This window comes from Cyanistes caeruleus, chromosome Z (genome assembly GCF_971803275.1).
Source record: "Cyanistes caeruleus chromosome Z, bCyaCae1.hap1.1, whole genome shotgun sequence".
NCBI lineage: Eukaryota > Metazoa > Chordata > Aves > Passeriformes > Paridae > Cyanistes > Cyanistes caeruleus.
The window spans coordinates 23,377,032-23,404,829 of record NC_141732.1 but is presented as its reverse complement, the minus strand read 5'-3'; the positions used below and the strand labels follow the sequence as shown (position 1 = coordinate 23,404,829).

The 27,798-nt window shown below is 36.1% G+C and overlaps 1 protein-coding gene across 4 annotated transcripts in view; it reads right to left on the bottom strand.

Annotated features, from left to right (window-relative positions):
- DMXL1 (Dmx like 1) overlaps window positions 1-27,798 on the bottom strand; it is a 78,659-nt gene that overhangs the window by 29,340 nt on the left and 21,521 nt on the right. For all 4 annotated transcript variants that reach the window (XM_086868508.1, XM_086868504.1, XM_086868505.1 and 1 more), the window contains exons 7-27: window positions 26,751-26,926; window positions 25,167-25,356; window positions 23,509-23,677; window positions 19,501-19,713; window positions 18,532-18,785; window positions 17,757-18,441; window positions 17,102-17,223; window positions 16,485-16,574; window positions 16,075-16,177; window positions 14,193-14,309; window positions 12,746-12,970; window positions 10,413-12,107; window positions 9,718-9,828; window positions 8,292-8,461; window positions 7,050-7,147; window positions 6,213-6,378; window positions 5,179-5,428; window positions 2,520-3,610; window positions 2,014-2,205; window positions 683-759; window positions 387-514 (exon numbers count right to left, since the gene is read on the bottom strand). In XM_086868508.1, the coding sequence (XP_086724634.1) occupies window positions 387-514; window positions 683-759; window positions 2,014-2,205; window positions 2,520-3,610; window positions 5,179-5,428; window positions 6,213-6,378; window positions 7,050-7,147; window positions 8,292-8,461; window positions 9,718-9,828; window positions 10,413-12,107; window positions 12,746-12,970; window positions 14,193-14,309; window positions 16,075-16,177; window positions 16,485-16,574; window positions 17,102-17,223; window positions 17,757-18,441; window positions 18,532-18,785; window positions 19,501-19,713; window positions 23,509-23,677; window positions 25,167-25,356; window positions 26,751-26,926 (6,322 nt within the window). The remainder of the gene's footprint in view (window positions 1-386; window positions 515-682; window positions 760-2,013; window positions 2,206-2,519; window positions 3,611-5,178; window positions 5,429-6,212; window positions 6,379-7,049; window positions 7,148-8,291; window positions 8,462-9,717; window positions 9,829-10,412; window positions 12,108-12,745; window positions 12,971-14,192; window positions 14,310-16,074; window positions 16,178-16,484; window positions 16,575-17,101; window positions 17,224-17,756; window positions 18,442-18,531; window positions 18,786-19,500; window positions 19,714-23,508; window positions 23,678-25,166; window positions 25,357-26,750; window positions 26,927-27,798) is intronic.

Below are 27,798 nucleotides of genomic sequence, written 5' to 3'. Positions count from 1 at the left end.
TTGTCCTAAAGGTAAAACAATTCTTAGTTGGAGCACAAGCTAAGACAGCCCTCCCAGTCTGTCTTAGAAGTCAGGAAGTAGAATACTCAAGGGGGAGCAAGTAGAGCACAGGACATGACTTCACCCTACCTCCTGCTTAGTTGCTCTCTCTTTACTATATCCAGCACTACCACTTTTTAGTTAAGGAAGCAATATAAACCAACTTGACTTAGTGAATAATCAGAAGCTAATTTAGATGTTCTGAAAAAAAAAATACAACATTTTAATTAAAGAACTCAACACAGCTGTTACAAATACTACTAGAAATTCATAGCCACATGTTCTTACAGTGGATCCAGATCACTCAGTTTTCCTTAAGAGGAAAGAAACAAATCAAGTCTAGATACCTGGCCACTGAGAAGGTGATGTGTTGGGAGTCACTGTTTCTTCTAAGCTTCCTGCTCTTAAAGAATGATGCTGAGTTAACAGGACTGTCTGGTACACTGTCCCAGTGAACTGATTTGCTTGGAATGAGCTGCGAAACAGAGAAGAGGGAAATTATATTTATTTTAAAAAGTTACATTTACAACTATTCAAGTGATAGCACTTTATGGATGCAGGCAAGTGTGATGACTGTCTTCTGGTGCCCTATGCATTATCATGACCACAATGAGACAGATGCATCACTTCTCAAAGACTTTACCTGTAGCTGTGGCCATCACAGAGACATTGGTAGATGCAAGCAGAGAGCGACGCTGCTAAGGTATGCATTACATATATCTGTAAGACAAAGTTTTACAGAACTTATTACACCCAAAGTGAGCTCTGGTTAGTATCACAGCCTTTCACTCTGCATACAGATGTGTAACAAACACTGGACATGAAAGGTGCAAGTACTTGTGCACTTACAAAGCCAAACTTTGCTTCAGACAAATTTATATCAGATCGCCTCGCCATGAAAAGGATGGGGAAAACTCACTCGCCTCACCAACACATAATCAGAGATCAGCTCTATCTGAAATGTTTCACATTATTAAACAGCAATGTATTAAGCCTGTATACAACAGTCCTACTTAATTACACCCTAAAACAGTGGCAGTTTGCTGCCTCAGACTACAAAGACTTTATTTCAGAATGAAAACTATAATGCAGCTTAGCTTTTGACCAATTTTTGTGCAGCTCTTGGACACTCAATTTACTCAGTATCATACTGATCAGTACTTTTAACACAGCTGATATCTTTTTCTTAAAAAAAATGTATCACAATGTATCACAAAACACACTAAGATAAAAAGCTAGAGACGTAGCTATTGGTCAATAAATCTATTGATCAATAAGGTTCCATTAAAACAAAACCAGTTTATTATATTTATCTGTTTGTTCCCTCTAAAACAAAGCTAATTAAGAACTAAGCCACCTTTTTAGTGTTCTTTAGAAATCCTTAGTAAAAGGAGAAATTATTTGGGACCTTAAAACATATAAAACTTCAGGAAAAACTAAGTTTTATTTCCAGTCAAAGGTTAAGTACAGGAGAAATATTTCTGAAACAATTTTTTCACACAATGTGTGAAACACATTCTGTTTCACAAAAAAGTCTGGGTTTACTGAACTTCACTGGCAATCAGTTTTTATACTTCGACATTTAATTTTACTTAGGTCCAAGAATGAAATGCAGAATCTGCTATTAACATAACAGAAGTAATGAACACACTGTCATAAAGACAAATATTATGGTGGTGATGTAGTGCAACATGTTTTCCATAAAAATGTCCTCTTGGACAAATATCCTGTTTTGAGAGAGGCCAACCTACAACAGCTTGTTGAACCAGATGCTCAACACCTCAACAACAAGTAATGATCAGTGGACATTTCTTTTAGCTCAAAATAAGTACTACATAAAATGTTTATGTTTCATGGTTTTATTATCTGTCACAGATAGGCACAGCATGAAGTTTGCATGCTGTCTGAAAAAGATTTGCGACTTCAGCAAACTAGATGATAACAACAACAAAACAACTGTTAAAAAATACGTACCTTGCTGTTCTGAGTATCTGGATGAGGTGGTGAATCAAGGTTTATTATAGCATGCAATATATCGTGAGTTAAATTGCCCAGATGTAGCAGTGGATTAGCCACTACTGTTTTGGCACTAGCTGTGCAAGCAAATAGGAGAGGTATGGAGCTTTGCTCTGGTGGAGGGCTGGAAGGCATCTGTACTGACTGCTCCTAAAAACAAGCAAGAAACACACACGCAAAGAAATAGTACATATTCTTTAAGGGAACATAAGAACTTTTCAAAGAACTTTGAACTTCGAAAGAGGGAAAAGGATTCTAAAAAACAACAATAAAAAAAAAGCAATGTACAAAAAAAACCTGTTTAAAACAGATTTAGATTTATTAAAAAAATAGATTTATAAAAAAAATATTTACATTTATTAAATTTAGTTTTAAAACTAAAATTTCAAAAGTATTGCAAAACACTTTCAAATAAATCTACAAACCTGACACAGAGAAAACACAACCTAAGCTCCGCCACATACCTGCTGAGACTCCTGCAACAGCAGAATTAATTCCATTCTGACAGATGCCAAGCCTCCACCATGTGAGCCATGAAGTATACAGTAACTAAGGAACATTCTGAGGAGAGACTGGTATTTCAGAAGCCATTGGCGTCTTTTCTGAAAGTCTTCTTTCTGCAGCGTAGCTTTTTCCTGGGCAGCTAAGTCTTCAGTGTTTTCATGTAATGTAGCTTCTGCTGGCATGCCTCTAACTCCTGACTGTATGTCTTCTACTTCAACACCATAATCACAGGTCTTCTGAAGAGCTACCACTTCTCTCTCAAGCCACTGGTAAAGCTGATACCGCAACTTTCCACCATCTACTTCATAGCCAGTGGACAGTGTACGAAGCTCCACAGTAAGGATTTTCAGGCATGCTCTAAACTTCAGTTGTGCTGAAATGATATCTTCTGAAGGACTTAGAATATCTTTGTCATCAACTACACTAAAAGATTCTGTGAAGCTTGAACTTGTTTCATGTAATTTTTCAGTCTTCCTCAGAGGTTTTAGCTCTTTCATTACCAGGGAAGAATCTTCACTCTCATCATTTTCATCACTGTCTGATTGCAGTTGCAATTGCTCATCTTGGAACAGAGCACTTGGCTGGCTCCAATCAAAGGAAAGAGTTGAACTTGAATGTTTTCCTGATGAACAATCTGAAGATGAACCTAGACCATTGAATACTGGCTGTGACCAGTCAATACTGGAAGCTTGATCTTTTGTTTCAAACTCTTTAACTGGAGAATGTGGTGAGAAATCTTTATCAGTATCCACTAAGCTAGGGGATTTACAGAATGACTTCGATCTCTTGACAACTTTGGGCATCTTTGATAACACTTCTAAGGCCAACATAGGACAACCAGCTTTTAGATGAGCATATGCAGTGGTGAAAAATAGCCGTCTTTCACCTAGGTTGATTCTGTCAGCTAATCCATTTTCCACTGTTAGGCAAATGTGTGTGGAAGATGTATCAGAAGAGCCAAAATGACGTCTCAGCAACAGAGGATGTGTTCTTAGGTAGTTATAGAAGTTAAACACTGCAGGGTTGCAACTTGATGAGCCATCTCCTTCATCTGAAAAGATATGGTGGCATGAGGAAAATGTACCACTCTATGAAATAAACGATCTGCAAAATCCTAAGTTCATCAGAAGACTTTTAGGTCATAGCATCAATCCTATTGTCTACTTCATATTTGTTCTACTGTTTACTTCACTGCACCCTCCTGTGCACCTTATAATTTCAATATCTCAGTGGGAAGAACATTGGCAAACATTGGTAAAAGTAACCATAGTGGGGAAGCAGGCATGACATTTTTGTATTAAAACCGCTACCATTTCTTTTCCTTGCAGTCAGACCAGTTTTACTGAAGTCAAACGACTTTTCTGTTAATTTTAGATTTCTGAGGTCTCCATCTTCCATTTCTAAAGAAAATAAGATGCTATATCTTAGAGATATTTTCTTAGTCTCTTTTAAAAAATTGGATTAGTATTTTTTATTTTGTCTGCATCTTAAAAGAAAGGCAACTTACAATAAAACCAGGAAATTCATAACATCTGTACATAACCATAGCAGTAGTACACAAAAATAAACTAATTACACAGCAGTGCAACACCTATTTATTTCATTTCCATGTCCACAAGAAAAAAATCCCTGAAGACATATGAGCATCAGCATAAGATGATTCACATGGTTTTCAAAGAGCTCAGGACAGCTGAAATAAATCCTTACTCTCTATACCAGGAGTTATAGCACAACTGGTGACAGTTAACAGAGAGACCTACATGAAAAAGCACATTGTAGGTAAGAAAATAAGGAAAGACACCACTGAACTGATCACAGAACAACTAGCAACACTTGAAAATTATTTTACACGGAAAGACTGGACCAAGATAGCAACAAACAAACACTATATACCTCATTTGCTCAAAATCTCCTGAGGCATGCAACTTCTACTGAAATCAGTTTCACAAATTACTTATGCAATTCTAAGTATTTGAGCCTTTATTTCAATTTCTCTCAGTAGTCAGGACTGAAACCAGCTAACTACCAAGCATTTAACTTCAATGAAAACACTACCTTTAGGAAATAACACAATTAATTCTTGGAAGGCCTATCAAGCCAGCAAGTGAACACAGAAATGAATTGCTCTAGGAGGCTTGTGTGCTGTTTCAGGCTGCACATGGGCCTCCTCGTACCAGTTCAAGTATCAAAATCTTTCTGTTAGTAGCCTATTATTGTAGTCAGCTGTCTTCCAGACTCTCCTATGTAAGTAGGCTATCAGAAATTTTGTCTTAGGCTGTGATGGAGTTGAATTAATTTAAGTGGATTAGTCTCTTTATCTTTAGACTGCTTCTGGAAAACCAGCTACATTACTGCAGGGTCATTCCATTATCCTGATATTCACATGCTTAAAGGACAAAGTATGCATTCATGGGATATAGGATAGTAACAATACAGTCACCGTGTTTGCTGTTAAAGTCTACATACATTGCTACAGCAACAGTTACACTTAAAAAAACAATATTTACCAACAATGGTGAGCAACTGTGTGGTACCTGGTTGGGTTCAGATGACACTTTAATAAACTGTGGCTTAAGTGAACCGTTAGTTAAAACCAACTCAACAGGCCAATATTCTTACCTCCATCTTCAACAGAATGTTTAATCAAAGTGTCAAGAGCCTTGCTGTAATCTTCCAAAATCCAGTATGCCATACTTCGCAGGAAAGGGTCACAGTGTATGTTTCCTGAGCTCTCTTTTCCAGTAGACACGCTTCCCAAAACTCTCTTCTGTAGTACAGATTTGTAAGTACTAGACACTTCAAACTCCGATTCATAGAGTCTTGATATTACAAGAGCCAACTGAATGTCATGCAGTTTTTCAAGGCAGACCTAATTAAAAATAAGCATATTCAAATGATCAAACCCTGTCATTTCTACTCAGTTCAAAATGATTACAGGGCAGGAAGTGGCATAAATCTGCTGAGATTAAAGTAGGTCTATCAACTCCATAAAAAGTGAGCAGGAACTAAGCAGAACAGGTGTAGCCAAGTATTGCATGCAGGATTTGCATTTCTTCAGTTTAAGTATGGCATGACACAGATCTTCGAAATCAACCAGCTTCAATAGATGATTGCCAGTATGCACATGCCACCTTTGGATTTGGTTTGTTTTAGCTACAGAGGTTTACAGAGCAAATCCTTCATTATCATTAATGAAGAGATTAATTTCCTCACAATTTTGTAATTCAAACAGACACAGGAAATAATTTTTGTTTGTTTTGTTTTTTGTAAAGGGATTCTAGGAGCTAATCCACATCTCTGCCAAAACACCAGGTCTGGAAATTCATAATGAAAAATTGTGCTGTCTTCTTCTTCTTCTGAAAGGAAGTTAATCATAGGTAGGCCCCTTAGTATTAGAGCAGAGAAATTACCCATGTCACTTTTCAGTATCAGTAATAGGACAGCTAAAAAGGAATCAAAATGTAAAGATGAAGGTTTTGGATTTTTCACTCATTTGGCGTGGGAAAGAAGAGCACAAATGGGAAGTATAAGAAGCTTCAGGGGTCATACCAATGTAAGATGCAAACTGCATTCAATATATTTGTACATTTGGGACAATGTAACAATTAAACACTGTAAACAATTAAACAATGTAAACATTAAAAATTTATTACCTCCACTGCATCTTTTAAGTGTCCTGCCAACAAGAAAAATGCTGCAGAATGTTCAAAACGCTGTTTGCCAAGCAAAGAAAAAGCATTCTTTAATGCTGCTTTACGCCATCTGTCCTCAGTAAAGTTATTTCCAAAAAATTGCGTCATTTTAGTATCTTTTTGGGACCTGCATATTGAACATAATTGATAAAAACATTTTACTTTTTATTACTTGCATTATGGTTCTTAATTCCTGCAGATGTCAGTATAATTTTACACAGATATTTAGATCAGGAAATGCAGAGGCTCTCACCACACTGGGACTTGAGAAGGCTACATATTTTAAAATAGCAGAAACTTCAGTAAATACAAAACTCAATGGTATTTTCAATAACCTGATCCAAATACGTAAAATCTCTTTTTCTTCAGGTGAGCTCTTAAGTGGCAACGCAAGGTTGGCAACACTGAATGCTGTATTATGAAACACCAGTTAAAAGACTTAAGTCAGTCCCCTGAACTGAAGATAAAACTTTTAACAACAAACACTTATGTAAAGGATAGGCATGACATTTCACACACTACACTGCTAGTCCTCAAAAGCATATCAGAATTAAGCAGTAACTGAAATTACAGGATATTTGAGACTAAAACTTGCAGCATCTATCTTCAGAAACAGCAACTAAATTCCTTCAGTAAATATAAGGTTAGAAACTACCAATTCATTGTAATGACTAGTTTTATAAATCAAACCTCAGCTTTCAATGGAAATATTTGTGCTTCCTTTGGATTACCATCACATTCAATTTTTTCCCCCAAAATTATACTAAAGTGTGAAATTCCATGTAAGAGCTTGAATACCTGTATAATCCCCAGATAACAGCCTTCTTCTTCATCGCAAGGTAAAAAATAGCAGCGTCAAGTGGATCATTGTTTCGCTGGAAAGCTGCTTTAGCCACCTGAGAAGACAGTTCAAAGGCAGGAAAACAAACACAATTTAAATTCATCTTAAATGAGATTCTTGTTGCTTCTGGCATCCCATACCCCATAGTGCCCTGAATCTCTCTTTAATACAGGAACCCTCCTGTCATTATGAGTCTAATGTAAGAACATGAGAAGATAAAACAGCCCATTTTAGCTCACGCTCTTGCAGTTCTAGAAGCTATTTTTCAGATCAGATGGGAATCCCTATATCTAGAATCAGTTTCTAATATCATAGCAAAATTAATTTACTAGTTGTTCTGGTAATTAATTAAGGACAGATGGAATCTTGAAAAACAGGACGAGTGACAAACAGGAGAAAAATTGGTTATAGATTATTTTTGGAGGTTGGAAAGAAAAAAGGGTAAGTGGCAGCAAGAATAGTCCAACTCCCATGTAAGATAATCTTAAACTCAGGCCCAGAATACATGGATTTTTTTTTTAATGCAAGGCAGTAAAGTTTTATAAAGTGATGATTACTGAAGTAAAAGTAGAGACATGCATTTTACCATTTCGTGCTTTGTAGTCAAAGTATATTGTGCATGCCATTTTCTAGCTCAACACACTTGGCTTTTCAAGAGCTTAAAACAAGTGATAATGAGGTGATAATGAGGTTAGGCTTTTTGCCACAACTGTGATGATTAAAATATTTAACCCAACAAAACCCTCGAAAAACCAAAAAAAACCACCAAGCCAAAACAAAACAATAGAAGGGCTTTTTTATCATGGAAAATAATCAGTCTGCAAGACAGATGTAAATATAATGTCTAAGTTGTTTCCACATCTGACAAGTTTCTAAGAAGAAGCTTATTTCTCAATTTTGCTATAAAAAACAACTATATGCTCCAACTGTATCTTGAGCATCCACAATAAGCACTGTACAATGTTACCTTTAAAATGGAGAACAATTAAATTTTAAGAGCAAAACATGTACTCCACAATGGAATTTGGAGCCTAAAGTACTAAAAAAACACCTAAATACAGAAGTTCATTTTGATACAGAAAAGTATAGATATAAAAAAATACAGCACGAAACATTCAGGAAAACTTCATTATCTAAAAAATTTAAACTACATAGATAGAAGGTAAAAACACTGGAGAAGAGCTGAACGCTGTTTCTACCTTCTCTATGCATTTTCGCAGGCTGTGGATGTTTCGAACCCACCATCCTACACCCATGGCTCTGAGCTCTGACCATGTTGGATCTCCCTTCTGCATTGCAGGGAGCATACTCAGGAGTTCTTCCTCTGCTACAGAATGGAATGCCCAGGCAAAGTGACTCGTAGATAAGCCTATAGAATAAACATTTAAAAAAAAAAAAAAATCAGAAGAAATTCATTATTAATTCTCCTGAAGACAAGGGGATGGGAAATATTTCTGTTTATTTTGAACTTTTAAATTCATTGCTGATGAGGCAACAGAAATTTAAGAGTATTTGTTAGGACTGCATATCAAATATTACAGAAAAATCATTCAACTGGAAACAATTTTTCATCTGCAAATTCCCTACGTGAGTTTGCAAAGAACAGAGTTTCTCTATGAAGCTCAAGTATATGCATAGTAAGTGGCACTAAGATTAGCCATGATGCAGTGTATTTTTCAAAATTTTTTGAGATATTTGAAAGATTGAAGCATTTTGACTTGGATTAGAAAATGCACAAGTTTCACATAATCAGAGGAAAAAAACATCTTTGCAAATAGACATACAAAAGAAAACTTGAAATTAAAACATCTCACGAGGAAGACAACAACTATTAAGCCACAACATAGCTGGCTATGGATAATTGCAACTCTAGTGAGGGCCAGACGCTTCCTTGTAGAAGGACACTCCTGCATGTGCCCCAGAAGCACTTCTCACTCACCAATTTCTGAGCTCATCAGAAGCAGAAGTATCTCAACTAAAATTATTCTATCATAAGGCTAACTCTGCAATACTCTTCTGTGCAGCCCTGGCAAATTCCAACCTCTGATTCAACTAAGGGATGACAAACCATGAGATTGAAAACTCTATCACCTGTCATGACAGCTAAAGGAGTAATCATAGACACTCCTTTAGATCTGAATATGACTCATCAAATCCATCTTGTTGTCATCTGCAGTATCAGGATGGAACTAGTTAAATGATACAAAAAAAAACCTTCCTATATTAAATAGTTGATTGTATAATTACAGTAAGCATATAGAAAAATTTAATGTCCCGGTAGTAAATTTTTTCCCAAATATGTACCAAACTCCTACATAAATAGGTACAGTTTTCTGTTACATTATTCCTGCAGAAGGTTACTGGAAAAACATGGTACTGGAAAGCCATTTAATTTGGGGAAACAGGAACACTCCCCCACCAACTAAAAACTTGCTAGAAAAAAAATCAGTTCCAAGACCTTCACCAAAAACCAAATAAGACATTTTCCGCTCTAGCATTCATTCATATTGGACAATATTTTCTTAAAAAAACCCAATTAATTAAATCACTGAGGCATGTCAACAGCACACCCCTTATAAGTGCAGCTACATCACTAAAACTCATCTAAGGAAACACATCGGTTACCTTGGTGAAGCAGCTGGGCTCGATGCACAGGAGGAAGTGCAGTTATCAGAAAGGTGTGAAGCCGGATAGCCAATAAAAATTTTAAACCACACTCATCAAGAGTCTCTCCACCTGGAGATAAATATTTTAAGACACATTTTACAGCAATTACTCCAAGTATCATGGGTCTTATCAGAAGAAATATGATTTTGTGACTACTAACATTTTAAATATGTTAACAATAGCTAAGTTCATAATTCTTCCCTTCAAGAGAAGTGAAAGAAAAAAATTTCAAATATAAAAACTCTTGAAGTTTATTTGTTGTGTTTAATGCAAGAAACAAAAAGTGTTATATATTAAAAAAACCAAACCAAATTATTTCTCAATTTCTCTACACAGTACAACAAATATTTGTTATTACTGTCTCTTCAAAAGTGGATTAAAAATAACTAGTACAAATTTAAATAATTAATATATATAAATATAATATTAAAACACAATATAAATAGCATCTGGACTGATGGACTCACAGTAGCATTAGCCGGTAGCAAAAGAAAATTTTATTTTTATCAAAGCATTAGGTCTTGAAAGAATTATTCTTTGAAATGAAGCTTCATCATCATCTTACAAGCCACAAAAATATTCTAAAAGAGTAAAAAGTCCCAGGAAAGGCTGGGAAGCACAGTAGTATACTTATCTTGGAAGAGACAACTTACCCTGACTTCTATCTCTGCTTTCTCCAATGTCAGTACTGGTAGTAGCAATTGTATCTGCCAAGGCCATCAATGACATTTGCTCCATCCTAGTCAGACCTGGCAAGCTTGAATGAAGCAAGTGACGAGAGAGAACTTGAGCATGTTCTGGTCCAAAATAAGTTGGGCTGTACTGAGAAAGATCAATTACTTTTGGTTTTGAATTGTCCTCATCTGCCTCAAATGTGACAAGGTCATCTGTACTTATAGCAGTATTTTGGAAGAGATTTTCGTAACTGTCATTGGGCAGATCCTTTTTATTTTGACTATTCTGATTATTGGACTTCTCTGAACAGGAATAAGATGAATCATCATCCGCAGCAAGCAGAGCATACAGTGGCAGTGGTGGAACAGAGTCTATTTCAACATAGTCTGTAGTATCTGTTTTGCTGAACATTTTGGGATCTCTTGCAGTACTTCCACTAGCACTGATCGTCAGAGATCTGAGCCTCTTGTCGTGATTAGGCTCAGACTCATTTACAGCAACAACTTCACCAGCAATGCACTTCACCAAATGGGACAGAATGGCTTTTGCTCTGCGTACTTTACCAAGATCCATGAGTTCCAGCAGTTGATATGGATGGTACTGAGGTAAAGTTGGAGATAATGTATGAGCTGCTTCAAAAAGACCAGAATCTTCCATTTCCATAGACAGATCAGAGGCAGACCTTTTCCCGCTAAGTTTCTGTGCAAGGCTGGTCAGAGATCTGGTCAAGGTTCTCTTTGGTGGATGCAGACCTGAGGCAGCTGACTGGCTTTGTTTCATTAAGCTAGTTATGCATGGCATACTTCCACTGTAGGAATCTGTACTAACTAGTTCCTGCTTAGGAGATTGCCACTGGGAATAAACATGCATTTCACAATCCATTCCAACTACCAGAATGCCATCACGCACCCAAGACAAGGACACAGGAAAAGGAGGTGACCCCTCCACAGATGAAACCAAGTCAACACAACGCAGCAAAACAAACCCAGAAAGGGTTGCAGCCTTAGGACTGCCACTGTGGGAGATTGCTACAATCTCATTACCATTTTGCTCTTGCCTCTTCCCAGACAGCTGACCAAACATATAAAGTTTTGATCCAATTCCCACTGTCAGAATATGTGAGCCATCTTCCCTAGACATCCAATCTAAGTGTACCAAGTGCTTGGTGTTGGGTATAATATTCCCACCATGAGACAGAGAAGTATCTTGCTGGCTATCTGCCGCTAAATCGCTATCAACACTAACACTAGAGTCCAACATGGTGCCTACCTCATCTAAATTAAGTGTCTGTTCTAAAATCCAAGAAGAACCCCCTGTAGATTCACATTCAAAAATACTAACATGCATCACAAAATCTTGAGAAAGATGGCTATTTCTAGATGCTGCCTGCTTGTACGCTACTGCTAATCTGTTTGTGTGTGCACAGCTGACATCAGTTGGCCTCCCTGGAACATGAATAGCACTGCTACTAGGAAGTCCATCCTCAATCAGTAATGGCCATTCTTCCCATATATATTTAACATCACTCTCTGTGCCATATTGTGGCATGGAGGAAGCGGATGATTCAGTGACAACCCTGCATCTCCAGAATCGAACTTTTCCATCAGAGCAGGAAGTAGCCAGCAGATAAGGTGCACGACAAACAGGATATATGGAAGAAGAACTGAGATGTCCTAAAATGAAATAAAATACACTTTTACAGGAGGAAATACTAAAAAGCAAAAATTTTATTCAGCCACCGTTCTATTACTCCAAATTAAAAAAGTACTACTGCTTCCTCACAAAGAAGTCATTTACAGGGCCTTACAAAGGAGACAAAATGTCAAAAATACTCTGAAGCCATTTTACCGTTTTACTGCTGCATTCTGTGCTCTAGAGAGGAGTCAAATTATACTATTTAAACAGGAATATTAATATATTTTCTATTCTGTCAAACATTTCTCTACTGAAAAATCTAAAACTGTGTTTTAGAAAGACTACTGACGAAAACCTTCACATTTAAGTACAGATCCTACAAAAAACTTCATTAATGAATGCAAAACAAAATTTGTTTTTCTAGTACTCTATTTTTTGCAAGAATCTGAAATATAGTAAAAATTATACCTTAAGTAGGAGCTTTATTCTAGTGTTAGTTCCAGGATTGAGATATTAAGTCAGGGGAAGTACATTTCAGCAAACCTTTTGGATTCACCTATACATACTCAATTCTAACAACAAATCCAAAACTTACTATTACTTCATTTCTATTTTAAAACCAAAGTCAGAAAGTCAGAGATTCCCTGCTTTAGTCCTTCAAAAAAAGATGACAAACCTGCTGACGGCTTTACACTTATAATTTCTACTCCTTCTGGCATACTCAACTCTTGACTATAAACCATTTTGGAAGACAGAGTAAGCCAGCTTGTGCTCTGAAGATTTGCTCTACAGGCCCGATACTTCTGAGTGAAAGGTGATTGGATCTTCTCTGGATCTGGTGAAGAATATGATTCTTCTGTTTGTGTTGCTTCTTCAGGTGGATTTGAACCTATCTTTTCATCTAAAAAAAAAGTTTGTATTGTTAATTTTAAAAGATAAGTGATTTCTTTTAATGTCAGAAGTAATTTTACTCACTTTAATAGTTCCAGAAGAGACAGACAAACCTGACTTAAAATTTTACATTAATTTTAATGAAATGCATTCTTGTATTCAGATTTAAAGAGAAATGCTAAGACATCGCACATTAAATACTTCTGAGATTCTAGAGCCGTTGAGATCAAAACATGACCTAAAAGGCCAAGACTGCAGTCAGAGATATGTATGTGGCTATCCACTGAAAATGAGGTTTAAGTAAGCATAGAATACCTGCCGCTAGGAAGGATTAAATTAAGACCTTCATGTCTTCGCTTACAAATTGGTAAAAGTTATTTTTCAGAAAAGTTTTAATAGCTGCTTTAATTTATTCCTTAAAACACAGGCTTCTCAGATAATGTGAACCAAATGTTTCCCTTTTTTAATAAAACTTAATAGCTGAAGTATGAAACTGATGGAAATGGAGCATGAAAATTTCCAACTGATTTGCTGAAAAGCCTTGTCAGTAATTTCATCCTCACATAAGTACATGAGAAAATTTAGATCTTTATTATTCTCACTAACTTACAAACTAATTGCAATAACATTTTTTCTCTCATCTGAAATCAACAGTAAGAAATGCTAATTTAGTTTAAATGACAGAAACATGCATTATAACAGATTTGTCTGGTAAGTGGTATCAGATTTGTGTTTCTTAAAATCTTTAAATGTCAACAGAAAACTACCAAAGCTTATCTTACCTTTCTTTAAAACTTTATAGTTTTAGAGTTTGGTAGTTTGAAAGAGAACCAGCAGATTTCAGACCATCAAAACTGTTTAGAACTGTAATGGCGTCACTGATGCTTAGGTGCTTCGGACTACAGTCCTATTCAAAACGTGTGCATAAACTCAAAAATTGCAGAACAAAAACTTCCAAAAAGCAAAACATCTTAACTGTTCAACTCTATTAAAGCCAGTTAAACATATCTGGCCTCAGAATGCACAAAAAATACCAAACTCCAAGCTCAGGCTGAACTGAAGAGTTTCAGAATCTGAAGATTAGGTATTCAATAAAGAATGGTTGTGATAAAATCTTGTAATTAAATACAGAATCTTTTCAAAAAGATTAAACATTTTAGATTACACTGAACAGCAGATATTCACTAGACATCAGCTTTTTTTAAAAGAAAACTACAAGAAAGAGGGCTTACCTATTGAGACAGGAATTGCCTTCAAATGTAAATGCCACATATGTAGTAATGAATGGTTTTGTGTATACTCTATCACTATTAAGTAGAATTTTTCAGAGAATCCATTCTGCTGGTTTCCTGGTGAAATTGAGAACAGGAAGATCTTAAGGGTTATTCACCAGAAAGCAAAACTAAATTTTACTGGCTAGCAAACAATCACATTAAGCTAACATGGCCTACTATCAGAATACAATGGTCTGACTATATTTAAGTGTTACATTAGCTTTCTAAATTTTCTACCACAACCAACAAACACTTCAATTACAGGTACATTCATATTAAGAACTGCCAATGTTTTCTCGCAGACATGACAACATAGTTGCCTGACTTTGCTATGTTTAAAGTCAGATCCCAGAATATACTATCAGTACAATGCAGTCTAGAATACAAGAGATACTATGCTTCTTCCTAGGAATTTACTTGCTCAAGTTTTATGCAAAAACAAGACAATGTACCATCAATACAATAGTTGTACTATCAATAGGTGCCCATTTCTGGAGGGTTCACCCAGGTATTCCCTTCCCTTCATATTGAAGTCAACTCATTAGGACCAAGAAGGAATAGTTAATTTAGGGACTCTTTTTCCTCCATGATTCCTCTGATCCTTTAGGTGTATGTATACATAAAACATTATCAAGAATAAGTTGTATTTGCCCTGTGCTTTTCATATTGCAGTGCTTATGGTACCACAGAAAAATGTAAGTGAATTTTTGATCTTTTTAAAAACATGAGATAACTACCTTCATGCATTATTAAAGAGGAAAGAAGAAAGTACTAGAAAATAATTTCAAATTAGAACGCATGCAAATGATACAATTCTAACTTAACAGCTTTTCAAAGGGTTCATTTAGCCCAATGCCTTACATGGATGGCATGCAGCCATCTATTACAGGCTTTCAGAACACATACACATGTATACAGTTGTCTAAGATCAAATATTTCCATATTTCTTCTAAAATTATTTCTGTGTATCATACTCAAGAAGTAAACATTCAATTATGCTGTAGAGTAACACTTTTTGTGTTGTCTATTTTCTTTCTTATTTTCAACATCTCAATTGCATTTTTTAAACTCCTCTGAGGGCAGGGATTGTCTCCATAACTCCAAATCTCTTCCACAAGTATAAACAGACAGTTCCCAAATAATCACTATGTATATCCAGGCCATTTAATATTTCCCTAGGTTCCTCTGACAGTTTTTCACAACTCTGCTTCCTTTCATTCAGCAGTCCATCTAGTACTGCAGACAACCTGGTATCATAAACTTTACTCTGACCCCTTTTCCCCCGCACATTATTACACTGAAACAGAACAATGTGGTGCCTATATAATGGAATAACTGAGGGACTCCACCAAGGAAAACTGATCATTTTTTCCAGACCAGTTCAGATCTGCCCAAGGACCTAAAAATCCATACACTACTCACAGTACTATAGTGAGAAGGAATTGTTTGGCTTGCTGTTTGTTTTACCATGCAAGGCCTGAGGAGCAATAGTTAGCTGATGTAAAAGAAAAGCATCCACTATGAAAGGATACATTAAGTTTTGTCTATTCCCTACAAGTACAGACTACCAATTTAAAACTCTTTCACCATTCATATAAGGGACTGCCTAACACAGGACACAATGGATATCTTATGATTTAAACTACTCAATCTGAAATTTGGTTGTACACATCTCAAAGGAAGTAAAACACCTAAGAGTTTCATTAGACTAGATGTTCTTCTGAAGATCTCAAATTAAGGTATTTGATATGAAAATGATAAAGCCATTTAACAAGTTCTTCTCCTATGGAATGAAATATAAAACACTGTCTTCAATGTTCTATGAAAAGAAATTCTTTACCGGAGTCTGATAAACTGTTCTTCTTTGAAGGCATTTCCTTCTCCTGGTTATTTAAAATAAAGTCTTCTTGAAAAACATGGAATAACTGTGTTTTCCGGCCATGCTAAGGAAGTAAAAATACACAACAACTGAACATCCTGGCATATACTTTTCAAGATTGCTCTCTAACACAGGAGCTTATATCTTGCTAAATTACACATCAACAGAAGAAGTTTTCCTTATGAAAGCACACCTTCATTACTCACATTCTTTTCATTTATAGGTACTGTTAAAAACAAGTACAAGAACATGTCAAAATTAATCTAAGTACTCCAAATTTACCTATTGGACAGCTACAGGTATTGCCTTTATTATTAGCACATTTTAAAAAGCTATTTATGGCATAAAATGAGTATAGCAAAAGATCTTACAAGCTCTGTGATGGCATCCAGTTCAATGATACATCCCGGGCGAGCCGTAGATTGCTGACTTATGATGTTAAAAACTTCACCAACATACTTCTGTTTGAGAAGAATCAGGGGGATGGTTTTGTTAACTCCTACGCATTTCTGTGGCACAACCTGCTAGATAGGTGCAACACCACTATGCAGATGTTAACTAAAGAATTAAATATACACTGGTTGGGATTCAGTGAGAACACAGGTAACATTCCCTGTTTAATGAAGAGCATTTGGTTTTGATGGCTGAAAGGTGACAAGAGTATCTGGAAAGCTCCAAATACAGACATTTATTGTCCTTTCCCCAAAAGCTGCACTGTTGTCTCAACGTTTCCTTAGGATGGCAATGCACCCACACAGTTATTATTCCTTGTGGTGCAAGCACTTCACAGATATTTCCCAATCAAACCTTGGCCTGCCTCAATATGCACAGTTTGAGATTAAATGAAATACAGTATGGCTAAAAAAAGCTTTACCTAATCTGTTTTTACAAGCAGAATAATCTGTGAAATCCTTAGTTACTAAGTGTGAGCCTAATGCAACTGAACAAAGTTGTAACATACAAAAACTTGAGATGGCTTTTCACTTACAGAAATTTCTGGATTGGAGAGCTCACAAAGAAGTTTCTTAGCATCTATTACAGCTTGATATAATCTCAAATGCTGTCCGTCACTAGCCACAAAGCAGGCACTTGGAGAATTACAGTATGCACCTGAAAAGCAGGAAGGTAGAAAGTGCTCAAATATTCCAACACCATATGGATTCCTTTTTGGTTTTTTGACAACAGGTATTTTCAAAGTTACGATGAAAAACAATACAGCAAAAAGAAAATCTCCTGTTAACTTCTATTCACAAGCAAAAACTACAAAGTTGAAAGCTGTGTTTAGCAACCAAATCAAAGTATATGAATGGAAATAAGAATTCCATTTCCAAAGTAGAGCTAATCTCCCTCAGCTTTTAAATCTTCAGCATGCTATGATGTATCTAAAAACTAGTATCTAAAAACTTCACTGCATAAGCTCCTAAAATATTAAATACAAAAAATAAAACAGTAGAACAGAAACATTTTACACAGGAATAAAGAATTCCCAAGTACCAGCAGCTTGAAGATTTGTGAAATAAAGGACCCATGCTTAACATTTTTTCCAGTATATTCAAGTATATCTGTATTACCTATTTAAGAGCATTATAAGGTTATATTAATTTTATTCTAGAACACTTCATTAACCAGAAAATGAAACTCACCAAGGCAATAGCTGGGTATAAGTGTGGGCAGCCATGCAACATTAGAAAAAGCTGAAACATGTAGAGAATTGATCCGAGCAAGTTCAGAAACTCCACCAGAAAAGGACAAAGGCCCAACAGGATCTACTCTCCAGAGAATAAGTTCACTGTAAACAGCATTGGGATCCTGGGATGTTACATTTGCTTTGCCTCTACTCTGAGGTCTTACTGGTGACTCCTGAGACTTAAAAGAATCATTTGCCTTTATTGCTTTCTCAACATCTGGTGAAATTAGAGCATTGTGATGTGAGGTTGTAAGCAGCAGTGGCAACACTGAGTGGCAAGCCAAGTCATTAAGATGAAAACGGTGACCACAATATCGGGATTTGTGTGAAATACTGAGTACAGTTGAAAAAGCAGATTCTTCAGCAAAACTCACTAGCCATTGGTTTAGTGATCCATCTGCATGTTTGGAAATCATCATAACATTAGGTGTGAAGATACTTAGTTTTAAGCTGTTGGTTGATTTACTGTGTCCAGAAGAGATAAGCATAGATGAAGATCGTGTAAGGCCAGGAGGCTTTTGTTTGCCTTGTTGAATAGCTAAGTCAACATTTTTGGTACAAGCATACATCACTATGCTTCTGCAAAGAGAGTTTGCATCACCCGTTGGAAACGCAACAGGAATTCTTGAGACAAATGACACCTGCAATTTTAAGAAAGAAAGAATAAGTATTAGAGTTCCCATCATTCTTCTCACTGAACACCAATGTAAAATGGAGGGGGAATAAAGTACCTGCACCTGGCGAAACATGCCAGGCTGGTATTCATCTAGCCAGTCCACATGCCACACCAGCAGGGAGCCATCCATAGGATGTATACTGAAGAGCATGTCAGCATTTTTACTCCATTCAGAAAGTAGAACTTCAATTTCATGATCAAAAATAGCAGAGGATAAAGGAACAAGGCTTGAATATGGAGCAGCTTTCTCCTCACTCAGTTCCTTCTTCTCTTGGTTTCCTTTTTGTTCATCTCCATTTACATCAGCTTCTAGAATACACAGATATACATATATAGATGTGTATATATATATATTCAGAACTAGAAGTATAACAAGCAGGGTTATTCAGGCATTGGAGCTAATTTCAGGCCTTTTATAAGCTACTCATATGAGAACTAATTTAAAACAATGAAGATGATAACCATAAACCCTCTAACGGAGCTAAATGTCCAACAAACCAAAATAGTTTATGTTGCACCTTAATTTGAAATATTTTCTCTTCCCTGTTTTATACAAATTTTTGCATGCATAGCCAGAACAAAGGAAATAATCTCTACAGTGCATATACTCAAATTAATTGACTGTATTATATTATAGAATAAAGCTACTTAAATTAGCTGTACATTAATGTCTAAAAAAAGAAAGCTAATTCTAAAGTTGCTACTGCTTCCTTAATATTAAAGTAACATTTTCATGCAAAGGCCTTCACACAAGCCTAATTAAATAGTACTGTTTTCAGCATATATAACTCCAAATTTCTGGAATAGCTATAAAAAGAGAAATCAGAACTTCTAGATACATTTTTAAAGTCTCTAAGATACTTTCAGTGTAAGGGAAGAAAATGCATTGAAATGCCACTGTATTCTGTCTGTATCCTTACATGTCAAGCTGCCAATCTCTTACTTCGCCCCAGGGGAACATTACAAATTACTTTATAAACCAAAAACCATTTCTCCATATGACATATGTCTATATGACTTTTACCTTCTTCTGATCTGCCATCCATTTGATTAGAATCCTCAGTATTAGTCTCAGGAGAATGATGTTCAAAACTCCTTTTAAGTTGTTGCAAAAACACTTCCATAGACAAAGTAAAATGAAGTTCTTTGTTGTTTAGCCAGTGTACAACAAAAGGCCCACTTTTTTCTTCATTTTCACCAAGACTTAGAGACGTGATAGAAGGCAGTAGAGGAATATCTACCGGAAAAAGATACTGATTGACATTTTTGAGAAGTAAGTTTGGTCAAAAAATAATTTTAGAGAAGTGGTTTTTAAGCAGAAATCCCACAATGAAAAAAATAAATCTAAGTGTATTGCCACTTGTCATTCCTTGCACCAACATCATCTGCTTTGAGACTTGTTCCACACAGAGGTTCTTTGGTACACTTATATTAGTGTTAGGATAAGAGTAGAGTCCTCCAATGTTGTATCTCCTTGATGTAACACTGTGCATAGAGGTTAACTGGTTAATTTACCTTTTTTTTTTTTTTTTTTTGCTACTACAGCTCAGTATGAACCAAATAATTTAATCATAATTTCCCAACATTTAGTCCACAATGGATACTGCAGTAAATATACAATGTAACCAAAGACCACGGGCTCACACTAGAAAAAACTGTGCACAGATCAGACAATGCCCTCTGTAACACCATCACAAAAACCCCAGGAGTGCTGGTTCCGATACATTATGTTAATTCACATTCCTGTTTGGTGGTATTTGGTGTCCCATGTTGGTATGAAAAATAAAGCAGTAAGCACAAAGTGTGTGACAGCAGCAAGGATCAGATTTATGTGGAGTAACATAATCTAAATCAATCAAGGCTAAAAAGCAGATAGGCAATTTACTGCAATTTCCTCAAATGTGTGATACAGCAACATGTTAAAATCTCAAACTGCATGTAATTCCCACCTACAAGTCTCCATGTACAGTCTCATCTCCTCCTGCTCCCTATTTATGCAGCATTACTTAAATTCCACATCCTGGGAGACAGAATACTTTAATTAAAATAACAGATTTTGACTGAAAAATCAGCAATAGCCAAAGAAAATTGTAACTGCGAGCACACAGATAAAAGAAAGGAGCACAAGGACAACTAGCAATTTTGTTGTGGGGAGAGGATACAGCAGGGGAAGGGGACAAAAGTAGCACAGCTCATTTAAGAAATACAGTCTATCTTCCCACAGGGGCCAATGCCAGTCTCAAAAGTATCATTATACATTTGTAAAGTAACAGAACCTGAAGCAAAAAATTCTGTTGATGCCCTTTGAAAGATGAAGCTACAGCAAATGTGAATAAGGTGAACTAGAAAGATTACTTTTCAGATGAGATTATAAATCTATGCGCTTTTTGAGTATTCATCAAAGTCACTAAAGAAATCACTTATTCTCAAATTTCCATCTAAAACTATCAGCTTCTAAATGATGTTCCACTCTGGACATTATTCTTAGTGAATTTCTATTTGCTTCATAAGTCACAGTCACTCTTTCCAGAGAACTTCTGAAGTCTTTGAATTCAGTAACTTCTTCTGAAATTGCCTAGAGACAATTTTGTCCTAGCAACCACTGCTTACTCCTTTCACTGAATTCCACCCAGGTTGAACACCAGAAAAAGTAAAATTGTAGTATGAAAGTAGGTCTCCAGGATTTTTGTTTCATAATACATTTATTCTTATATAAATATATATATAATAGCAGTCTCCAAAATACGAAAGTGAATGAGAAATAAAGTAGCTCTGGCTTTAGTTTTTATCAAATACTTTAAAATGCTGTAGTAACAGCAAATTTTTAAGTAAGTGATCACAAACCAATTTGTTTTAAATCAAATGAAAGGAAATACAATCAGGTTTTTGGACTGAATTTAATTTCAAAAGGGCAAACAAAAAAGCCTACTGAAAAAATTTGATTAGACTGAGGTAGTTAAAGACTTGACTGTAAGGCAGAACATATTTCTTCAAATTAAGATTTAAAATGTGGAAGTTACTTCAGAAGTTCTACAATGAAGAACAACCTGTTATCCTTCAATCTACTGAGTCAAAAGCAATCAAAAGACATAATTAAAACAGAGTAATTAATATAGGTAACATAAAAGTAATACAAGATTAGAAAAGACAAGTTTTAAGTACCTTTCTAATATTTTTCAAAATTATTTTTATTCTCATTCTGTGAGTTTGCTGCTTGGCATATTAATACTGCAGAGTCTATCAAAAGCAAAATTAAAGTTTGCATAGTTGTGCTGATTTTGGCTGGGCTAGAGTTAACTTTCTTCACAGTGTCTGGTACTGGGCTGTGTTTTAGATTTGTGCTAAACAGAGGGCTGATAATACAGAGATGTTTTCATTGCCCCTGGGCAGGACTTATACAGAGCCATGACCTCTTCTGGTTTTTGTACTGCTGCACAGGCGAGGAACTTGGGGCTGCACTGGACACTGGGAGAAGACACAGCCAGGACAGTGACTGAAACTGACCATATGACATCTTGGTCAGTGCTTAAATCGGGAGCAGGAAGGAAGATGGGAAAAGTTTGAAATGATGGTGCTTGTTATCACAAGTGACCACTAGGGCTCTGCTTTCCTGGAGATGGCTCAAGATCCCTCCCTGTCCACAGGAAGCACTGAAGTCATTCCTTGTGTCTCTTTGGTTATGTGCACAGCTTTTGTTTTCCCTATTAATTCAGTTTCCCCTCAACCCAGGAGTTTTCTAGCTTTTATCCTTCTGAATCTCTCCCCAGTCCTGCAAGAAGGGAGCAAACAACTGCCTGGGGCTTGGCTGATGGCTGGGTTAAACCATGACATTAATTTTATTTTATGAAAAATAAGAAATGCTTTAAAAGTAAGTAAAAAAAAAAATGGTCAAAGGTTATGTGCTACCTACATAAAAAGATTATATAGCTCACTGCGCAATCTGAAGAGGAAAAGAGGAGATATACAAATCTCCAAGAAGCTTTCAAGAAACTTTCCTGTGTGACATTGGGTAGCAAGCAATGACTGGAGACTTTTCCTATAGAAATACAATAGCACTGATGGTACAGCACAAAACTGCAGGAAGTTTCCTTCTGGTAGGCTGGATGTGATTCTAGTCCTGTCTGTTAAAATATGAACCAATCAAGCACTATTCAAACTGCTGAAGAATAATCAAGGAGAAAGTGTTTAGAGCTTTGCTTAGCACAGCAGCATTAATGCAAACCACTTGTTCTTTCCAATCATACCAGACTGTACAGCTAGAAACATGAACTAATCATAAATGCTCTTAGATAAAAATTGGCCTTTCAAACAAGGTTCAGTAGGAACAGAAAAACAATACTGTAAAGAAGAGCTTAACTAGTTTAACAACAGTTACATAGTATGTTTGTTCATTATGTCTAGACACAGAAAACCACATCAGAACCTTCATGAAAGGCCATTCCATATTGCATTTCTATTCAGTTTTCCAATGAGCATGCTTCATTTTCAGCATACACAAAGATAATGAAGACAGAAGTATCAGCAGCTACAGGATCAACATATTGCTCCAGTGCAAGGCAGCATCAAGGTTTATGGAATGCAGGGTGAAGGCATGTTTTGTTTGGTTCAGAGGGAGAAGTACAGGAATGTGTGTTTATTTCAATACTTAAGTGTCAGCTGCTCACTTTAAGAAGCTTATACACTTTTTATTTTATCAGCATGTTCCCAGTATCATACCCAATCCACAGAAATTTTTTACTCCAGTTAAAAATACTTATCTTTCTGCATTTTACACACTATCAATCTCACTTAAAAGATGAGTAAAGTAAAAGACAGGATTACTGCAGTGGAAATATTCAAATATTTTCAAATATTCAGAAATCAAATAATTTCATTACTGCAGAAAGTGCTTTCATGCAAAAATGAAACCAACATACTACCAATTTTGCTTGATCTTATAAATACCATACAAATATATTTGCAAAGTTTCCAGACAGAACACATACCTAACAGGAACTGGAGTTCACTTCATAAGAAGGTTTACATTTCTTACCTGTGGCTGGATTGATGCTGGCAGCAATATGGAAGTGGCAAAGCGCATTTGCATGAGGAGGAATGTTCCTGTGAACTTCATGAGGATCTTGCTGATGCAGAGCATATCCAGTATGTGCTACAACAGCACCCGACCTCCTCCTTCCTCGTCGGAAGTGCCTCAGGTTTAACTGCATGAAGAATAAGGTATCATTTTAAATACTTTCAAAAAGAAAAAGAAGATTTAATCAGTAAGTGGTCTTCTAGGCACTAATGAATGATACTTTTCAGCTTAAAAGCTAATTTATAGAATCAGTGGAGTTTCTTGCAAAATTGTTTTGTTGAGTCTGCAGTGGAGAGAAACCAGTGCCTTTGGATTTATTTATGAAGGCCCATAAAATACCTTCACATAGTAACTACTTTGTACTTCAATGCACAATGTTCATACAGTTTTTATACTTACAAAGAGAAGTTTCATAAACACACACCATGCTTATTCCAGATTCTGAACAAAGCAGCAATACTGAGTAATCTCATTTCAGACAGAAAAACTGGATCTGTACTTTGGATCTAATTAGATCAGCACTTTAATGCTCCTAAAAAGGCTCCAGTGAGTTTTAAGGTCGTCTTCTTTTATACAAACACTTGTTTCCACGGGAAAGAATAATCTTCAGTTTTTAAGACTGACTTACACAGTTCAAGTCTTTTGTGCTATGGACATCTATATAAGCACCCAAAGGCACACAGAGGTACACAATTTGTGTTAAAGATGGTATTACACTCTTGGCATTCCTTTTCACTTGCTGTGCTTTTCATCTTTACACAGCATGCTCATGTCAAACAGTCTTTTCTCAATTCTCACATAATTTCTGTTTCTGATTTCTAATGCTGCCTCTTATTTTCCACAGGAACACAGAATTTTCTCCAGCTTCCTTTTTTCTCCTCTCTTTGACTATTTCCTTTGCTCTGTTGAGCCTTTCAGCCTGCCATATTTTTCAGATATGCTGCACTATTTTTCAGGTACAGCATGCACTATGAGCATGCTAAATACATCACTTCATTGAGATAAAAGCACAATGCCCACATATGCTCTACATATCTTTGAAGCAGACCACTAATGGTACACTTTCTTCCTGATTCCCACTGGTTAGAAAACAGTCTGGTAAGAATCACTTGCCTTAATGCTTATGAGCAGTCTGCTCTGAGGACTACAGCAGAAAGGCTATTTTTCTCCCCTTCATATTACTGTTTTTCCAGTTGCAGAAGTCAGAGAACATCCCACAACTTCAGAGGCAACCAGTGAGCCCCTACCATATGTTCTAAGACATATGGCACAAGCCCTGGGTTTCACATAACCTATATATAATGTGTGCTCCATACTGTTCCTAGCCCTTTGAACTAAATACTGCAAAGCATTCTTCTTCAGTCGCCAGATAAAAATAGGCAGTTGTGACTTCAGAACAGTGTGTCTTCAATGTGAGAAGTTCAGCAGAAGAGCCATCAGCTTAGCCTGCCCAAGGAAGACTTCAAGGAAATTCACCCTCTCATAACATTTTATGCACATCTCTGGTATAAAGGATTTCAGCTTGTGATACATGTCTAAGGTACAAATTACAAACTTATCTAAAAATCACAAGTTGGTACGTGTGTTTATTCTCACTGTTCAATTTCAATTCTTACCTCTAATGCACTCTGCACTTTTTCTTTACTTGAAATATTTCTCTTGAAGTTATTTGTGAAGTTTGCTGCTTCACTCCAATTGCTGTATCCTCCCCCGTACAACAGACTGTCATTGGGTAACAAAGTCTCTGCCCAGAGACGACAAACATTATCCTTACAGCAAGTCAGGAGTACATTGCAGACAGCACCACTAATGAAAGAAAATTTAAGGAGTGAAGAAGCTGATAACTATTACACAGTGTCAAAATAAGATGACATTACAGAACAGTTTTCCACTACCAGTTTTTGGAATTGCACCAACTTACAGATACCAGCACAAGAACACTCATCAATACACTGTTAGAAAAATAAATGATGTAGGAAAGTCCTTGCCTTCTGACTATAAATTACCTCAAACATCATCACACAATAGCAAACTGTGGACTTCAATTTAAAGAAAAATTCATACCTAGAATAGCAAAATGTGTATTTTCATCTTTTAAAGTCAATCACATAAAAAGATAGTAATATTCTGGATACCTGATCTTACTTTCAGTTCTTACTGGTATCTACCACTTATAAAATCATATATCCAGAAGAGACAAACTGAGGTAATACCTTGGATACAACAGACAAGCCAAATCTATGAGTTTTTATTAATTATTATTTTTCCAAGTGTAACTTGTGTTAAATATATAGCCAAAAAATCCAATTACCCTAAACTAGGTCCTGGTAAAAATTACACAGATCATCAGGTTTCCAGGTCATGTAAGTTCACAGTTTATTGTGAATTTTTGAGCCTCTAACTAAGGCTTGAAAGCTAAGACCAGACTGTCCAGCAGCAAACTCCCTTAGGAATCGTGGAGCAGGTAGATTTTCAAAAGTGATCTACATAGTAAGAACTATACGAATGGGTTTATGAAGAGTCTTCAAGACTGGTATAAAGAACAACACAAAGTTGCTCAATACAAAGGTATGAGAATTTGTTTACTATTTGGAATAACATGTCAAAAAGATAGTTGCAGGCCACAAAACTGCTAACACCACTTCAATATTGAAAATACTGGTGAAAACTACGACAGGTCATTTTGGAATCATCTGAACACAACCCTAACACCTCAAACTCAAGATATCAGTTACAAATGATTGAATTCAATTTCCAGATACTACTTCTGACAGAGGTCTAGCTTTATTCTAGGTAGAGAAACAAATAAAAGGACATGAAAATATTTGAATGTTTGGGAAAGAAGGCTTCAAGTCACAGGACTTTTGCTCTGATTCCATCAGGGTACAAGAAGTCAGGATTAAATGCATGAATGGCCACTTAATGCAATAAAAAAAATGCAAAGAGATGACTCTTCAAGAGCTGATTTTGTGTTTAGTTCAATGCCTATGTCAGTCTGTGAGACTCCTATCTTTACAGTTCTTCCCCAGGTAACGGGATACTTACCATCCTCTCTAGAGCAGAAACACTATAAAAGGTGCGTACACTCAATAACTGAAGCAAACCATACAGTTATATGACTTGATTGTAGAGAGAGGCAGACTGTATAGTTCGGGGGTTTTTTTGGGGCAATTTATGAACTACTTATTAGAGCTACTGACCGTGGCATGAATTTACTGGTCTTTCTCCATGAAAATGCATTTACTGATCGAGGATGAGCCAAATAAACAAATGAAAAATCAAGTTCTTTTGCTTGGTTTTCTGGACTGGCACCAGGTGGTGTTATGGCTGACCGCCAGCTCTCTGTGTTGTACCATACTTTCACAAGGCAGTCATCCTGTGGAAAGACAAAAAGGGACAGTAAATCAGACTACCTTGCATAAGAATATGATGCACTTTTGGTTACTTCTCTTGAGGTTTCATTTCTCTTTAAAGTAAAATGCTTTTCTGAGCAGGCAGGAACAGTTCTGTAAATACAACTTCAAAACGTGATCTTAAAGAAAACACAGCAGTAGAACTTTCATTAAATTTCTGCCAATACTAACTTGGATTTCATATTAGTCCTTCTGATCAGCTGCAAATTTTTAATCCCAAAAACACATCTTGCACTAGCTTAAGATGGTATTCAAATGTTAATACAACCAATTCTACCTTGTCAGAAAACCACCCAAACCCCCTGCACAAATTTAACTGGTAGGAAAACAAACAAAGGTCATAGACAACATCTCAAAAACCAAGCTCAGTACCGCTCAGGCCTGCTTTTTTCAGATACACACATAAATTGATTATGCCTTCAAGGACTAGATAAATTACTCAGGACCTAGTTGTTGATATGTGAATGGCACTAAAATATTTAAATAACCTGAGTAGGCAAAAGATAACCCTAACCCATGGGGGAGGACAGGTTGGTTTTGCTGATCATCCTTGTCCTTCACAAAAAGTTATGTAAAGGATTAGAACATAGAAACAAAGATGTACTTTAAAGATTCTCCAGGCAGGTAACTAATTTAGGCATCTATGGTAAAAAATATGTTGTTAATTTTCCTACTTACTAATTTTCTTACTTGTTCAGTAATTTGCTCTACAGGAATTTATAACTTAAGATAACAGGACATAAGCCATTAGAGTAAAAAAATTCTGCAATAATATTAACCTTATATAAGCTATTTGCAGATTAATTTATTTTTTCACCATTCCATAGAACTGTAA